Source organism: Protopterus annectens, chromosome 6.part0, assembly GCF_019279795.1.
Source record: "Protopterus annectens isolate FY-2018-M chromosome 6.part0, PAN1.0, whole genome shotgun sequence".
In the NCBI taxonomy this organism is placed as follows: domain Eukaryota; kingdom Metazoa; phylum Chordata; order Ceratodontiformes; family Protopteridae; genus Protopterus; species Protopterus annectens.
In genome coordinates, this window is record NC_056737.1 from 1,662,200,827 (window position 1) to 1,662,217,772 (window position 16,946).

At 40.0% G+C, this 16,946-nt stretch overlaps 1 protein-coding gene across 1 annotated transcript in view; it reads right to left on the minus strand.

Annotated features, from left to right (window-relative positions):
* Positions 1 to 16,946, minus strand: part of ABCG5 (ATP binding cassette subfamily G member 5) — a 438,604-nt gene that overhangs the window by 381,678 nt on the left and 39,980 nt on the right. Inside the window, exon 2 of the mRNA XM_044073759.1 lies at positions 15,654 to 15,775. Within this exon, the coding sequence (XP_043929694.1) occupies positions 15,654 to 15,775 (122 nt within the window). The remainder of the gene's footprint in view (positions 1 to 15,653; positions 15,776 to 16,946) is intronic.

A 16,946-nucleotide genomic window follows, 5' to 3' on the forward strand; every position in this document is an offset into this window, starting at 1 on the left:
AGGCTAGACAGAGGGACTGAGCTAGGAAAGATGTGCAGCAGGTAAGGGTGATAAAGGATAATGAGGGAAACATACTCACAAGCGAGGAGAGTGTGTTGAGAGTACTTTGACAAGTTGATGAATGAAGAGAATGAGAGGGAGAGAAGGTTGGATGATGTAGGGATAGTGAATCATGAAGTACAATGGAGTAGCAAGGAGGAAGTAAGGATAGCTATGAAGAGAATGAAGAATGGAAAGGTTGTTGGCCCAGATGACATACCTGTGGAAGCATGGAGGTGTTTAGGTGAAATGGCAGTGGAGTTTTTAACCAGATTGTTTAATGAAATCTTGGAAAGTGAGAGGATGCCTGAGGAATGGAGAAAAAGTGTTTTGGTACCGATTTTTAAGAATAAGGGTGATATGCAGAGCTGTAGTAACTACAGAGGGATTAAACTGATCAGTCACAGCATGACATTATGGGAAAGAGTAGTGGAAGCTAAGTTAAGAAGGGACATGATGATTAGTGATCAGCAGTATGGTTTCATGCCGGGAAAGAGCACTACAGATGCAATGTTTGCTCTAATAGTGTTGATGGAGAAGTACAGAGAAGGTCAGAAGGAGTTGCATTGTGTTTTTGTAGACTTAGAGAAAGCATATGACAGGGTGCCTGGAGACGAGTTGTGGTATTGTATGAGGAAGTTGGGAGTGTCAGAGAAGTATGTAAGAGTGGTACAGGATATGTATGATGGTAGTGTGACAGCGGTGAGGTCTGCGGTGGGAGTGACGGATGTGTTTAAGGTGGAGGTGGGATTACATCAAGGATCAGCTCTGAGCCCTTTCTTGTTTGCAATGGTGATGGACAGGTCGACAGACGAGATCAGACAGGAGTCCCCGTGGACTATGATGTTTGCAGATGACATTGTGATCTGTAGTGAGAGTAGGGAACAGGTGGAGGAGACCCTGGAGAGATGGAGATATGCTCTAGAGAGAAGAGGAATGAAGGTCAGCAGGACTAAGACAGAATATGTGTGTGTGAATGAGAGGGAGGTTAGAGGAAAGGTGAGGGTGCAAGGAGTAGAGGTGGTGAAGGTGGATGAGTTTAAATACTTTGAATAATAGTTCAGAGTAACGGTGAGTGTGGAAGAGAGATGAAGAAGAGAGTACAGGCAGGATGGAGTGGGTGGAGAAGAGTGTCAGGAGTGATTTGTGACAGACGAGTACCTGTAAGAGTGAAAGGGAAGGTCTACAAGAGGGTAGTGAGACCAGCTATGTTATATGGTTTGGAGACAGTGGCATTGACAAAAAGTCAGGAGTTTGAGCTGGATGTGGCAGAGTTAAAGACGTTAAGATTTCCACTGGGTGTGACGAGGGTGGACAGGATTAGGAATAAGTATATTAGAGGGTCAGCCCAGGTTGGAAGGTTTGGAGACAAAGCCAGAGTGGCACGATTATGTTGGTTTGGACATGTGCTGAGGAGGGATGCTGAGTATATTGGGAAAAAGATGCTAAGGATGAAGCTACCAGGTAACAGGAAAAGAGGAAGGCCTAAGATAAGGTTTATGGATGTGGTGAGAGGGGACATGCAGGTGTTTGGTGTGGCAGAGCAAGATGCAGAGGACAGGAAGAGAATGAAACAGATGATCCGCCGTGGCGACCCCTAATGGGAACAGCTGAAAGAAGATGATGATGATATATATATATATATATATATATATATATATATATATATGGGTTCAGTATACATGTACACACACACACACACACACACACACACACACACACATATATATATATATATATATATATATAGTACTTCATTTCTGCATAGTAAATTGTAGTATTTCTTCTTTGCTAACATTTTGATGTACATATTTTGGTAGTCCAGCATAGCTATGGAATTGGTTTACAGCTGTTTACCATAGTTCTCCACAATGTGTCTTCTGCTCATGTTAATTGACTAGTCGAAGATGTAATATGTGAAAACATTAACAGAGTTTTTATTATGTAAAATGTATCTTTTCCCCTCATACTTACAAACCCTTAGACCTGCCCCATTTGATTAAGGGCACTTTCATTCCCCTGTTCTGGCCATTCCTATCAAAGGGGTAAGAGCTATCTGGACAGGGCAGGGTATCTAATAGATAGTCATGAAGCTGATTTATTTTTCTGGCATCTTAGAACTTAGACCATATGTTTCATGACCTCAGCCCTCCCCTGTGCAGGGTGACCTGCTACCCTATTTCCAGTGGGATCACTACACCTTCACCAGTCAAGCGCTTTGATCTAATGAAGGTTACCAAACACTGTTGGCCTTGGGAGCCAAACACCCACTTCCCAGTGGGATTTGCATCTTCCTCCCTCCCCTGAATGAATGAGTCAGTTTGCAGCTAGCTCTGCCCCATCCTCATCTCCAGGATGGACATGCTATCTTCCCCTAGCAGCTCAAAAAGACACCCAAGCTGCTAATCAAACTATGGTCATATGGGTGGCAGTCAGAGCTGTGTCCCTTTATGCCACTGGAGCTGGCACACGATGTTATGGCCTTGATGAATATATTTGCCAAATTCTTTATAGTGCACATTATTTCCATTGCACATTGTAATAGACCTGCAAGAAAATTCAGTGGGTTGCAACTGAGTGGAACTCACTGTTTTGTACCCATGCCATTATTACATGTATACGTCTTATTTCTGTACACATGTCCTGCTTATCTCTTCTTAGCTGTTTTGCTACATAAAATTGTCTCCCACTTTTTAAGCACTTTATTGTAATTGCAATGTATTGTAATAATCTGAAACATAAAGCTCTGTGACTTACTATGAGTTTTAATTCTTGTATTATTAATATTTTATTGCTACTCTTCTTTGAGCTTGGCTCATGCCTGAAAAGGATCTTGGGATCAACCCACCTACCTAGTTAACAAGAAGGGAAGAAGATACCAGAATAATATTACAATAAGCAACCAACTCTATAAAAATCCACTCAAGAGTGATACACCTTCTAGTAGGTTTATTTATAAGTTGCTTAAAGGAAAGTTTTATTTATTAAATCTAGAAATTGTTAGACATGTTCTACATTGGAGGTACAGATGTCCAAATTTATTGAAGAGTAGTTAAAGTCATCCAAAAAAAGGAAGTTTTTGCTAATAGGGAGATCATTTAGAACACTATGCAATCTTAGATGGTCATCAGAGGACAAAGACGGTGTTTTGTAACTAGCTATTAGATGAAACTTAATCTTCCCATCCCTGGTCCATAGTTAAACAAGTTATGTTTTTGAGTGTCCTGGCATCAGTCTGAAAGAAGTATGTTGACTGGCAAATATGGAAATACTACTGCAGTTGCCATTGATCCTGAAAGCATGAAAACTGCAAAACCCTGGTGTAGAAGGACCATTCTCTTTACATTTAAACCAGGTTTCAGTAACTATGCAGACATGGATGTTTTCCAAATTTAAGAGTGCCTCAAAATCAGAAAATTTACTGTTTTGACTTCTGGTATTAAAGACAGGCACCATAATGCTGTTTGAGTTTCGGACATATATGTTAGTTATGATGAGTGGCCATCAACTGGTCTCCTCCTAAAAATGCATTAGGGGCAGCAAAGGCTTAAGCCAGTAGGTGGAAGCCCTCAAATCAGAGGTGCAGGCTATAACTGTTAAGCATCTCATCCCATGCTGCCACATACTAAATCCCCCTTGAAGTGACAGATTTGGAGGGTTTTTGTTCCAGTTGACTATAGAAGGCATGCATGAAGTGGCTGAGTGGCCTGATTTTTCTGATACTTCATCTTAGAATCAAAGTAACAGCATGTGTTCGTGCATGAAAAATACAAAAAACAGGAAACAAAAGCAAATGTGCACATACTGCTCCCAGTAGGAAATAGAATTTGGAATAAAAATTGCAACCGTCTGTTTTAAAAGAAACTTGATGTATCTATTAAAACATTCAACATAAGAAACTGCTAAATAGTATAAAAGTCATACAAAAATGGGCTTGTGGTTAAACACTTTCATCCTATTACTATCAGGAACCATTTGTGTTTAATCAAAAGAATGTGCTTTAAAAAGTTCAAGTAGGTATTACATGCTTAAAATAATCCAATCAAAAACAGATAACCATAGCAACTACTCTGCGAGAACGTATTTTACTACTACTACATGTTAACTTTAGCTTCTTAATTCTAGGAGGCTTTGCGAGTGATTGTTTTACAGCGGCAGCAGAAGACATTTTTATGATTGGAGAAGGATCATGGTGGAAGTATATGAAGCAAACAAGGCAAGTTTTTAGTTGAGAGTTAATTAGGTATTTACACCTCTCACTCATAGAATTGTTAGTGCTGAGTATAATAAGTTCATTATTTGTGAACATAACACAGGTTGTACACTGTATTATAAGACCTAGTACTAAAAGGCTGGCAGCAGAGGAGAAACTAGCAGGCTGACCTTCCATCTTGACCAGTGCTTAGGTGTTTAGATGAGTAATGTAAATGCAGTCAAAGGGGAGGAACTTCCCAATCTGATGATTAAATGTTTGCTAGTATGAGCATATAACATGACTATGGGAGGAACTACCAAAGACAGACTTTTAGTAAGGTTAGGCAACTCAAAGCCCCCTAGTTTAAAATATTTAATTGCATGTAAGTATACCACAGTCTGCACTGGCAGTTTGCTTTACTGTCTTGTGATTATTCCCCATGGTTCATACAACAAAGTTTTGGGGTTGATATAGGGGGGTTGGGGCTTCTTATAATGGTTAAGATATTTACCTCACAAAGTACAGGGTTTGATTCTTACCTTTGGGGAAACTGGCTAGGCTTATGATGGTTCTAGGCTTAAAATGGCCAACAAAGGCAGCTAGCCTAGTACTTATCTATGAATCTATATTGTAACAATCATTTCTATACATCGTCATTTTTTGTTATTGAGTCAGTGTTATTAAGTAGATGTCTTCTACCCTTCATTTCCTGTTAAGTATCCTTTATCTAGTCAGCCAGAAATCACATAATTCTTCATTATAAGTTCTTGGTTAAAACATTGTAGCTTAAATTAAATATGGAATATTAAACGTCTGCACCACTGGTTTTGTTAACTTTTATTTTTCATCTGTGATCTTTGCATTTGATAATGAAAGCATCTGAAACTTATCCATTTTAACAGTTTTAAGAAACATACATTCCAAGGACATAAGCAAAGGCCAAATTCAAATGAAGGTGCTGGCATATGTACTCTAGGAAAAAAACAGATTCATTTTGGTGGTTCGCTAAGTATGCCATGCAGTAATAGCAATTCTGATCTGAACACTGAAGGCGTTATAAGAGATCTGGGGACACAGGTTGACAGCAACCTCTCCTTCGACCACCACATTTCCATTGTGGTCAGAAAGTCCTTCTATGTGGCACACCTCATTACTGAGGGTTTTGCATCCAGGAAGAAAGAGGCCATCATCTCTCTCTACTCTTCCCTTATTAAACCAGTCATCGAGTATAATGCCCCATTTGGCATGTACCTCACTAGACACATGCAACAGCTGGAGAGGCCACAGAAGTACTTCACAAAGAGAATCATGGGCATTAAACACATGTCCTACATGGACAGACTCAAGAGACTCCAGCTATTCTCTGTCTCATATCGCCTACTTGGAGGTGATCTCTGGTTGACTTACAAACCCACGTCTGACCCAGCTCTGTTAGAAATGCTACATATAAAGAAAGCCCAATCCCTCCACACCACACGCTCCAGAGACCTCATCCTCATTACCACAATCAACAGAACATGCTGGTGGGATAGGTTCCTCACCCAGAGACTGCTCATGCTCTGGAATACACTTCCCATACATGTCAAGCTGAGCACCTCGCTGACCCTCTTCAAGAGAAATCTTGATGAGTGGATGGGTAATAGAAAGTTCACCCCGGGGATCATTGCAGTGGCTCTACTTGATAGAGGCACTGGGAACTAACGTTGGGTGGCACAATGCCAGGGCACTTATATGGGCTATGCTTTTAAGGGCCATTAGCCTAGTACACACCTATGAACCTATGAACCTATGATTATAAAAGTCTATAAAAACTGCAAGTAAAAGATAAAACAACCATTTAAAAATATAAGCTTAACTGTATGATGATAGCAGAAAAGTGAAATCCAGGCAGTCCTATTTCAGGAAGACATATTTAATATTTGTGTGCAGAAACAGTCTGGCAAGTGGATTCTAGATGGTGATTCCACGACAACAGAATCTGCATCCAAAATATCTTCCCAGCATCAGAGAATATAATAGCAGTGCTTTGCAATGACAGAGCAGACTGACATTTTGGTTTGGACCCCAGTGTGTACAGTCTCACTCTATACATTTCTGTCCTTTGCTGCAAAGCACCACAGTTTGGGTTGGTTGCCTTAACAACAAAACAATGTGAACTCAAAACCCTTGACCTCAGTCAAAATGGACATATTTATTAGCTCCTAAGTGTATTATAAAATAGTTCTGAAATTATGTAAATGGAATTTGTACTCATTTATTATTATTTATTATAATTTATTATTTGTGCTCTTTATTACAAATTATGTACCAATTTTATGTCAACAAACTTTCGTTTGTATAGGTTAGTTGTAAATGTACAGACATCTTAATGCACAGTAGTCTGCCTTGTGCCTCTCTTTTCTCTAGAAACAGGTTTTGACAAACCAACTTAACTGGTTAAGAAAAAAATTAAAGACTAGAAGTAATATAACCTAAAAAAACTTTAATACACACCATTGTAAAAAAAGATGCTTAAAAGCTAATGACTATGCAATTTAGTACTGTAATACCTTTGCCACTGTTATGACTCAATACTCTGCTTTGTATATTAGGGATGGATAGTAAGGACAGACTGCTCCAACACAGACTTGTGATTTTATTGGTTGTTACATAGAAAAGTGTTTCTATTCCTTTAGAATTTAAATATAGTGAACAATTTTAACCTTCTAAGTAAGATAAGGTATGGGTCCTTGAAAATACTGTTATTTACTTGGAAGTAGCCTTGTATATTTATTTTGTCCCTGCAGTTAACGTAATGCTGTGTTATAATTTGACAGTACCACTGTACCAGCATGTAAACAGCTCCATAGATACAACTATACCCCATAGGAACAAGTACAGACTAAACCCCAGAAACAAAGTCACATGGTGGTACCATAATATCAACAAACTTTGTAATAAAAGAAAAAATATTTGACCAAAAGTAAGAAGAGTGATTCCCAGAATGTTACAGCTCTTATCTATGAAATAAACAAACCAGGAGCTTAATAAAATCCACCAAAGTAAAGTTTAAGGTTAAAATAGCTACCCAAGAGAAAGACAATCACAAGACATATTTTAGTTGTGCTGATAATCTCAAAAGCACAATGCAGCAATGTGCTGAGCTGATTGTGAACGATATTACTGCACTTGAGGCTGAAGATATAGCGAACCTACTGGCTGATAAATTTAGCTCTTACTTTACCTCTCTTTCCCCTCCATCTGTCCCACAAGATATACATGAAACTGGTTCGCCTCCAGCTCTCACACAAGACCAAGTCCTAAAAGTGCTATCAAAGACTAAAAATACTGCATTGAGGGGTCCTGACAATATCCTTGGATGTATCCTAAATAGCATCAAGCACGATTTAGCCATACCACTAACAACACTGTTCAACCTCCATACAGGTATTGTAAAAAGCGAATGGAGAACAGCTACAGTCATTCCCCTGCATAAGGGAGGACATTCCACAGCCCCAAGCAATTTCAGACCCATAAGCCTGACCAACCTCACATTCAAAGTCATGGAAAGACTTATCATGGAATTAATCAATCATGACACAGGGAACTTCCAAACAATGGACCTGTCTCAGTTTGTATTCTTTAAGAGCAGGTCATGCCTACTCAACCAGGTGGATTTTTTAGAAAAGGTTACCAAAGCAGTGGAAGAAGCTAAAATGGAACACGCTACATACTTTGACCTGGCCAAAGCTTTTGACACAATTTCCCATTCAGGCATAGTATTAAAGCTAAATAAACTGGAAATAAACCCATATTTCACCCACTGGATTGCCATCTGACTCACAGATAGGATTCAGATAATCAAAAATAGGGGAATTTAACTCCACAAAGAGACCAGTAACCACTGAACTGCCCCAGGGTCTGTACTGGAACCTCTCCTGTTTAGCATCTACTTTTCTGAAGTAAAAGCCAAAGGTCTCCAGTTGACTTAGTTTGCAGATGACTGCAAGCTAGGAGCAGTCAGTGAATCCTCAAATGACTTAACCATCCTGCAAGAAGGTTTGTCCCAAATAAATGGTGCCAAAATCACGGACTGAAACTAAATGCCAAAACAGGCATTATTGTATCCTATAGGAAGTTACCTACCCCAGGCAACTACTACATCAACAATACCTCTCTAGCAGATGACCCAGTTGTTTGGGATTTGGGAACTTGCATGGACAGTAACCTAACTTTTTACCAACATATTCTATTGTAAGAAAATCCTTCTATATTGTACAGCTTATAAATAGACAGCTGTTGTCTAGATCTAGTATTGTCATTGTCCTCCATTACGCTGCCATCATCAGGCCAGTCACTGAATATATCATTTAGCATGTATCTGTTCAGACACATACAAATGGAACACCCACAGAGAGAAGTTACTAAAGGATACAAGGCCTAAACATGCCCAGCATGGACTAACTTAAAGCCCAGTTACTATACTCAATATCTTACAGACTGCTAAGAGGTGATCTGTATCTGGCATAAAAGGCATCCTGCAACCCATTACTGATGGATTTACTGCACATCAGCAAGTTGAATGGCATCAGAAGTACTCGGTCTAGGGATCTAAACCTCTTCTGTAACATCAACAGAATGGTTTGGCGGGAAAAGTATATATCACAAAGGATACTGCTGCTGTGGAACAGACACCCCATCCCCAATGAAACCTAATTCATCCCTGTCAGTATTCAAGCACAACATAGATCTATGGATGGGAAACTGAAAATTTACCCTAGGACTGGCCCCTGTATTGCTAATAGGTTCATAGGTATGTACTAGGCTATTGACCCTAGGGCCTATATAAGCCTAGCCAAATGAGGATCCCTGGCTTTTGCCAACCAAGAAAATTATTTTCCTGTACCCCTGTTGAGCAGCACCACAGCAGTGATCCCCAGGGTGAATTTCCTATTTCCCATCCAATTGTCAAAATTTCTCTTAAAGATGGCTAATGAGGAGCTCTGCTTGACATGAATGGGTAGCCTGTTCCAGAGCATGAGAAGTCTGTGGGACAGGAATCTGTCCCTCCAGCATGTTCTGTTTATTGTGGAGACAAGGTTTAGGTCCCTGGTGTGTGTGGCTCAGAGAGATTGGAATTTCTTTAAGTGTAGCATGTCCATCAGATCTGGGTTAGACATGGCTTTGTTTGTTAGGAGAGGTCGCCTCTGAGTAGGCGATATGCGACGGAGTAGAGCTGGAGTTTTTTGAGACGGTCTGCGTATGGCATCTGTTTGAGGCCAGTAATCCTCCTAGTGAAGTATTTCTGTGGCCTCTCTACTTGTTGCAGATGGCTTGCGAGGTACATGCCAAATGGGGCATTGTACTCTATAATGGGTCTGATGAGGGATGAGTAGAGAAGAATGATGACCTCTCTTTTTCTGGAGGAGAACCCCTTTGTGATGAGGTGTGCCATGTAGAAGGATTTCCTGACTACTGTGGCGACATGATTATCAAAGGAGAGACTACTGTCCACCTTTGTCCCAAGGTCTCTTATCACACTTTTGGTGTTTAGCAGGCTACAGCCTATGTGGTAGTTCAGGGGTACAATGTTTTTCCCAAAGGGGATGACAACGCACTGAAGCTTTAGGCCATGACTTTTGACACCAGGCATCAGTCTCAGTGAGGCCTCTTTATAGAATGTCCACATCCTTAGGCAAATCTATTATGGCTCCTAGTTTCCAGTCATCTGCAAATTTCATTAGCCAGAGACCAGCTGTATTAATTTTGACTTCAGAGAAGTAGATACCGAACAGGAGAGGACCCAGGACTGAACTCTGTTGTACTGCGCTTGTCACTGGTCTGATGTCGGATTTGGAGTTGGCTACTTTCACTGTGTGCATTCTGTCAGTGAGCCAGATGGCCACCCATCTTGTGACATATGGATGTACTCCTAGTCCACTGAGTTTATCTATAATACCACATTTGGGGATGGTGTCGAAAGCCTTGGCGATGTCAAGATAGGCTGTGTACACCACCTTACCCTCATCTACTGCTCTGGTGAATGCTTTGCATAAGTCAATAAGGTTTAGGAGGCATGATCTACCTTTTACAAACCCAAACTGAGTGGGGTCCAGAGTTTGGAGGTTACCTATGCCTTTGTTTATAAGCTCCAGGATGATGTGTTCCATGGCCTTGCAGACCAGGCTCATTAGGCTAATGGGATGGTAGTTCTTGGGGTCAGTGGTGGCACCCCCTTTGCAGAGTGGGATAACCATCGCTGTGTGCCATTCCAATGGCACAAAGCCTGAAGTTAGGCTATGGTTGAACATGGTACTTAGGTGGGGTGCCAGTTTGTTCTGTAGTTCATGCAGAATGCAGCCTGGGATGTTGTCCAGTCCCACACATGCTGCATTCTTAGCTTTGGAGAGTGCGGTCTTTACCTGTGCGTCTGTGATTACAGGGGCTTTGCAATCTTCTGGTATGGAGATGGGCCCTTTGGGGGAGTGAGGGGGGAGTAAAGTTTGCACTAAACATGTTTGCCAGGATGTTGGCAATATCAGTTGGTTCGGTAAATGTAGTGCCATTGTGCTGTAGTTCTGAGCAGATCTGAGTGTTGCCATTGAGATTCTTGACATAGCTGTAGAAAGCTTTGTAGTTGTCTTTAGAATCCATGGCAATTTTATTTTCATAATTAGCTTTGGAGGATTTTATGAGAGATCTCAGCTTCTTGCTGAGGCTGGCCAGGGAGTTCCTGCAATCATGGGATTTTACTCTTTTTTGCAACAGTTTCTTCCTTCTGTTGTAGAGTTTATTTATGGCAGAGGACCAGCAGATTGGCTTCCTTTTTTTGGAGGATAGTGTCTTGGTTCTGCTGGGGATGGCATGGTTCATGCACTCATGTATGTGCTTATACAGTACTTTTGTATATGATTCAGCAGTTGTGTCTCTATTTTCCATCTGTGTGGGTGATGTGAAGTTGGCCACTTCTGACTTAAGAAGCATGACGTTTGCTTTGGAGAAATTTTTTACTGTGGTGTCCTTAATGGGGGGTGGGGGTGGAATATGGATGTGTAGGGTGATTATCTTGTGGTTGGACCTGACCAGCGAGGAGTTGACCTCTGACATGGAGCATTTGTTACCCATATTGGTAATGACCAGGTCCAGGATGTTGCTGCCCCTGGTAGGGGTATGGACAAGCTGATCCAGGGCATTAGAATTGATGAATTCCAGAAAACTTTGGGCAGATGAGTTAGTACATAAGTAGTTTTCCCAGTTGATTGTGGGGTAGTTGAAATCTCCCAATATTAGGGTATTGGGCTGTATCTGAATATTATCCAGTATATCGAGAAACATGGAGTGGCCGTCCTTGGGCATGGCGGGGGAGCTGTAACAAGCTACAACCTGAATTGCAGTCTTGGCCAGTGTTAATTGTACTTGGATAATTTCGGATGCATTTTGTTGAGCAACTAGCCTGGAGATGTGGATATCCATTATAAATATGGACACGCCTCCTCCTTTAGTGTTTCAGTCTGGGTTAGGTGGCTGAAAGGTGTGGTAAGAATTGTAGCCTGGTAATGCAGGGGTACTTTCTGGAGCCCTATACCAGGTCTCTGTCACTGCACAGATGTTGATATTCTTCATCTTAAGGAGTGCCTCGAGTGAATGCCTTTTGAGGTTTAGACTTCTAGCATTGAGTAGCATTACCCTTAGATTTTGCTTGTTTGTATCTACTATGGTGGTGGTGTGTTTGATGTTTGAGCCTTGCCTAAAAAAGGCACTATAGGGGCAGCAAGAGCCTTAGCCAGTATCTGGAATCCCAGAGGTTTCCGGTGCAGGCCATCTCTGACAAAGCATCGTGGCCTGCCAATCATGTCGTCCCAGGCAGACAGATACTGCATCCTCTTGGAATGACAACAGAAGCTTAGCCAATTGTTGACGTCAATCATTTTGTCCTTGTACTGTGGTATCATTCTGATGGCAGGATGCTACTCAGGGCTAGTGTCATACCTGCCTGGACCACATGGTCAGAGAGCTCCTCCATGTCTCTTTTTATGTAGTCCAGGGATGTACGCCTCAGGTCATTCACTCCAACAAGGACAATGACAGAGTTATATTTGTACTTGTTGTGGAGTGACCTGAGTGTGTGTGTGTTATATGGCGGATCCTGGCACCTGACAGGCAGCTGACAGTAATATTCTCCTTGTTTAGCCCAGTGAGAGGGACATCAGTGTGTCTGACTATAGAGTCACTAGTGACTAGTGTGTTGGGTATGTTCTTTTTGCCTTATGGGCTGAGGTTAAGAGACACACTGATTTTATGGGCTATGTGTAGTTCGGGTAGTGTTGGGTGGTGGTGGTTGCTTGCGTTCCAGCTTTTGAGGTCTCTGTTGTTTGGAGAGATTTTTATTGAGTGCCTCCACAAATGTAGGTGTGTGTTTTGTGTTATTATGTGTGAGTTTGAGTGGTGCAGGTTTTGATTGACTATGTGTAGAGTGCAGTGTGGTGCTTACCTTCTCCTCATGACTGTTTAGTCCAGTCTTGGCTGGAGAGAGTTTGGCTTCCAGTTTGGCTATATAAGTGCATCTCTCACAGGTTGTAGTGTTGGGTGGTAGGAGGAGAGGGTTGTCAGTGTACATGAGGCAATTGGTACATTGCCCCAAGATGCCCAGATTCATCAGGTGGACAGGAGAAAACACAGAGAGCTGACCCTTAGACATGTATGGTTAGTGCTTATTAATTTAAGTAATAAGAACTGATTTCTCCTTGATAAATGAGGAAAGTTGAGTGCTGCAGTCATTTGTAGATTATTTAGTGCTTGCAACGAGATTTGGACAGTGCTGAGCACAAATAAACAGTTTTGAGTGCTAAAACTAGAAAACTGGCTAGTTTTAAGGGAAATTCTGAAGAGCAGACTTTCTGGCACCGGGAATAGTTTAACTAAAATTAAACGCCACTGCACAATGCGCAAAACCAGCCAAGCATGGGTTTTTAAACAGAAAGATGAAAAGGATATAAATCGTCCAAAATGGCCAATAAAACTACAGATTCTGAGCTGAAACCACTACTCCAGTGACAGATAGTCTGTTCAAAGCTCACCACTCTCACTGATGAACAGAGAAGTTTCCCTCTACCTTAGAAAGGTCTGGGCAACACAGAAACTTACAAACATCCCCAAATTCAGCAAAATCTGAAAACTGGACTCTGCTGGCACTAGAAAGATAGGAAACGAATAGAGAGAGAAGATTTTTTTTTTGTTTGTTTTTTTCAAAAGTTAAAGCAGATACAGGAATGCAAACACTTTTAAAGCAGAAAAATGGCTATAACACTTGAGTGTGTAGCCCTTAACAGTTAAACAGTTGAAAAACACTTAAAAATGATCAATTAAAGTGCAAACATTATAAGAATTAAAAAAAACAGTTCAAATAATTAGCAAAGTTAATAAAAAATGTTTGGAATAATACGGTTAGCAAAAATAAGCAATGAAAAGGTAATTGGAGGTGCTTAATCCACTCAAAGTCTCCCTTTTTCTCTCTGCTGCTGTAGGACTCTGGAGGACACCCAGGCAGGCTCTTGCTGAGGTAATACAAGTGCAAAAACTGAACAAACACGGGTTTTTAAACAGAGAGATAAAAGGGATAGAAATAGCCCAAAAGGGCCAATAAAACTACAGATTCTGAGTGGAAACCACTGCTCCAGTGACAGATAGTCTGTTCAAAGCTCACCACTCTCACTGATGAACAGAGAAGCTTCCCTCTATCTTAGAAAGGTCTGGGCAACACAGAAACTTACAAACAGCCCAGAATTCAGCAAAATCTGAAAACCGGACTCTACTGGTTGTAGAAAGGTGGGAAACGAATAGAAACATAGGATTTCTTTTGTTTTTTTTTTTTTGTTTTTTTCAAAAGTTAAAGCAGATACAGGAATACAAACACTTTTAAAGCAGAAAAATGGCTATTGCACTTGAGTGTGTAGCCCTTAACAGTTAAACAGTTGAAAAACACTTAAAAACGATCAAAGTCCAAACAGTATAAGAATTAAAAAAAAAGTTCAAATAAGAAACAAAGTTAATAAAAAACGGTCAGAATAATGGACAGAGGAAGCTCCTAAAATGCTTTATCCCATGCATGGGTCCCCTCCAATTATCTGTGGTATGATTCTAGTTATTCTCATTAGGGGTAATATATAATTATTAACCATGGGATGGGTGAGACCAATCTATAACCAAATGAGACAGATTATTTTGTGTACAAAAAGGGAAATTGGTTAGGCTTAAAATGGCCTGCAAGGGCAGCTAGCCTAGTACTTACCTATGAACCTATGAATCAGTAAACTGCTTAGACTGTAGAAAAGAAAATAACAGGTAACAGGACATGAAATTGTACATATTAATATATGATGTGTGTTGTTGTGTATGTGTGTGTGTGTGTGTGTGTGTGTGTGTGTGTGTGTGTGTGTGTGTGTGTGTGTGTGTGTGTGTGTGTTTGTGTATTTAAAAGTAATCACCAGAAAAAGGTGTAACAAATGCCACAATTACTCAGGAAGCTTGTCTATATCTTGGGATATAAATGCATGAGTCTACAGATTAAAACTGCTAGTCCACACCTAGCATCAAGAATTGCTTATGTTGTCCTAAAGTTAATATAACAGGAGCATGCATTTACTGCTGAGGTTATTAGGCACAATGAAAAGACTAGTCACCATGTCACAGTTAGCTATAGAAACCCTTTATGTCCCTTTCTGAGCATGATAACTATCTAAACGCATTAGCTGAAATTCCCATTAAACACAACACTTTTCTACTGAGAGACTTCAACTATCCAGCAATAAACTGGCTAACCTCCACTACATATGGCCAGCGTGCCCAATGCTTCCTTGACATTATGAATGCTAACTCTCTTTTACAAATCAACAAATGTATCTGAGTGTGTTGCTGAATGTGTGTATCTGGGTGCCTATGTATGTCTGTTGGGGTTGTAAGGAGGATGGACATCACTGGAGTCACTGGAAGAGTAAGATATGGATATCGGTAACAAATTGATCTCATCATAGGAATACATCTGTCACTGCAGACTTTGCCAATTAAAGTACTGTAAAAACTGGAGCAAGTAAGATGTCTGATGACTGCAACTAGAGTATGCATCTGTATGTGTGGACAATAATGAGCTATCTAGATGAACAGTTGAAATTGCTAGACATAAGAAGAGTAGCTGCTCAGACTTATTTCATGGGTGAAGAACTCTTAAGAAAAAAGAAAAAAAATAATTTCTCATGCTTTACATTTATCTGTCATCATTCTTTGTCTGTTTAGCAGTCCTACATGCAGAAGTCCTTCCCAAGTCATGTTTTTAAAAGTTCATGTAACAGAAGATTTTAGTAGCTTAAAACATAACTTGCCAATTAAAGCACTTATGTGTTCCTCCAAGGTATATAAAACAAGTCAAAATGTTCTTAATACAAACCAGAGTTCCCTAAAATAGCCATGATCTGCCCGCTTTGCAGATAGAATGAAACATCTTTTAGGATTTGCCTTGTCCATCGTTTGTGATACGAGGGCACATCCCACCAAGGCCCAACACGCTCACTAGTAAAAAAAAAAAAAAAAAAAACATGAAATAACAGCATCCAGAATTAATATTTAATAAATATATCTCATTGTTAAGTTTTCATATTTCTCTTAGATTATATACCAGTAATAGTGAGACCCACTGTTAGACAAATGCATATATATCAGTCTGAACAGGTCATTTATGTGTGACAAATTTACCACTTGCCACTATTATTTTTCTAGCAACAAGCAAAACAAATGAAATAAAAACATGTTAAACACAAACTGTCGATGAGACATTAAATGTGAAGATGCTGGCTTTATTTTTACATTATTGCTATAAGTAGGTGACCAGAAATGGAAAAAATACCAACAAAAAATGGATTTTCAACAATCTGAGCTTATTAGTTCTAACATGTTTGAAAAATAAAACTTAGCAGGATTTTAAGAATGGCCTAAAAGAAAATTTATGGAAAAATTTGAAAAAAAAATGTATGAAAGTTAAAAAAACAGGCAGCACTTGGTCAAGTAAAAAATAGACCTCAGACTTCCTAACAGAAACAACTGCAGGCCACCAACAAAAGCCAGAAAGAAATAATGAGCAGAAAAGAAACAAGGAAAAGCATAATATGCAGAAGGCCAACTTGTAAACACGGAAAGACTTAAATACTGGAGGATGAGACAGAGAAACTAAAGCCAGTGATGGGTAATGGGAAACAGGTCCAGGTGGGCAAACCTGAGAATCACCAGGACAACAGAGAGAGTCCCATAGGGGAAACTCATAGATTTCTTTTTCAGCATAATAAAGAAACAGATAAACCCCCCTGAGAACCTAAAATTAAGAGGATCAGATTTAGGGCAGATCAGATTAAACTCAAATTATTCAGGAAGATTCTGTCATAAGAGGCAAGGCAGACATATAAAAAATTAAATACAGATACCCATGCACCAAGTCTTATGCTATGATCTTACAAAAAGTGAACAATAAATTAAAAAAGCATTACTAATCACTTCTGAATCTACAAACAATTTATCAGGCAAACCAGTGGTGAATGTTTTCATTCCAATATGTTAAGAGCTTTGTCAAACTGGTAACTTTGAATCATGGCAATCTAAAATGGAAATAGTTCCCTGTCACATAATCCAGAATTAGCCAATAAAAACAATGTGTTGTAAAACTTAATAAAGAATTCCTTAGACATTTCTT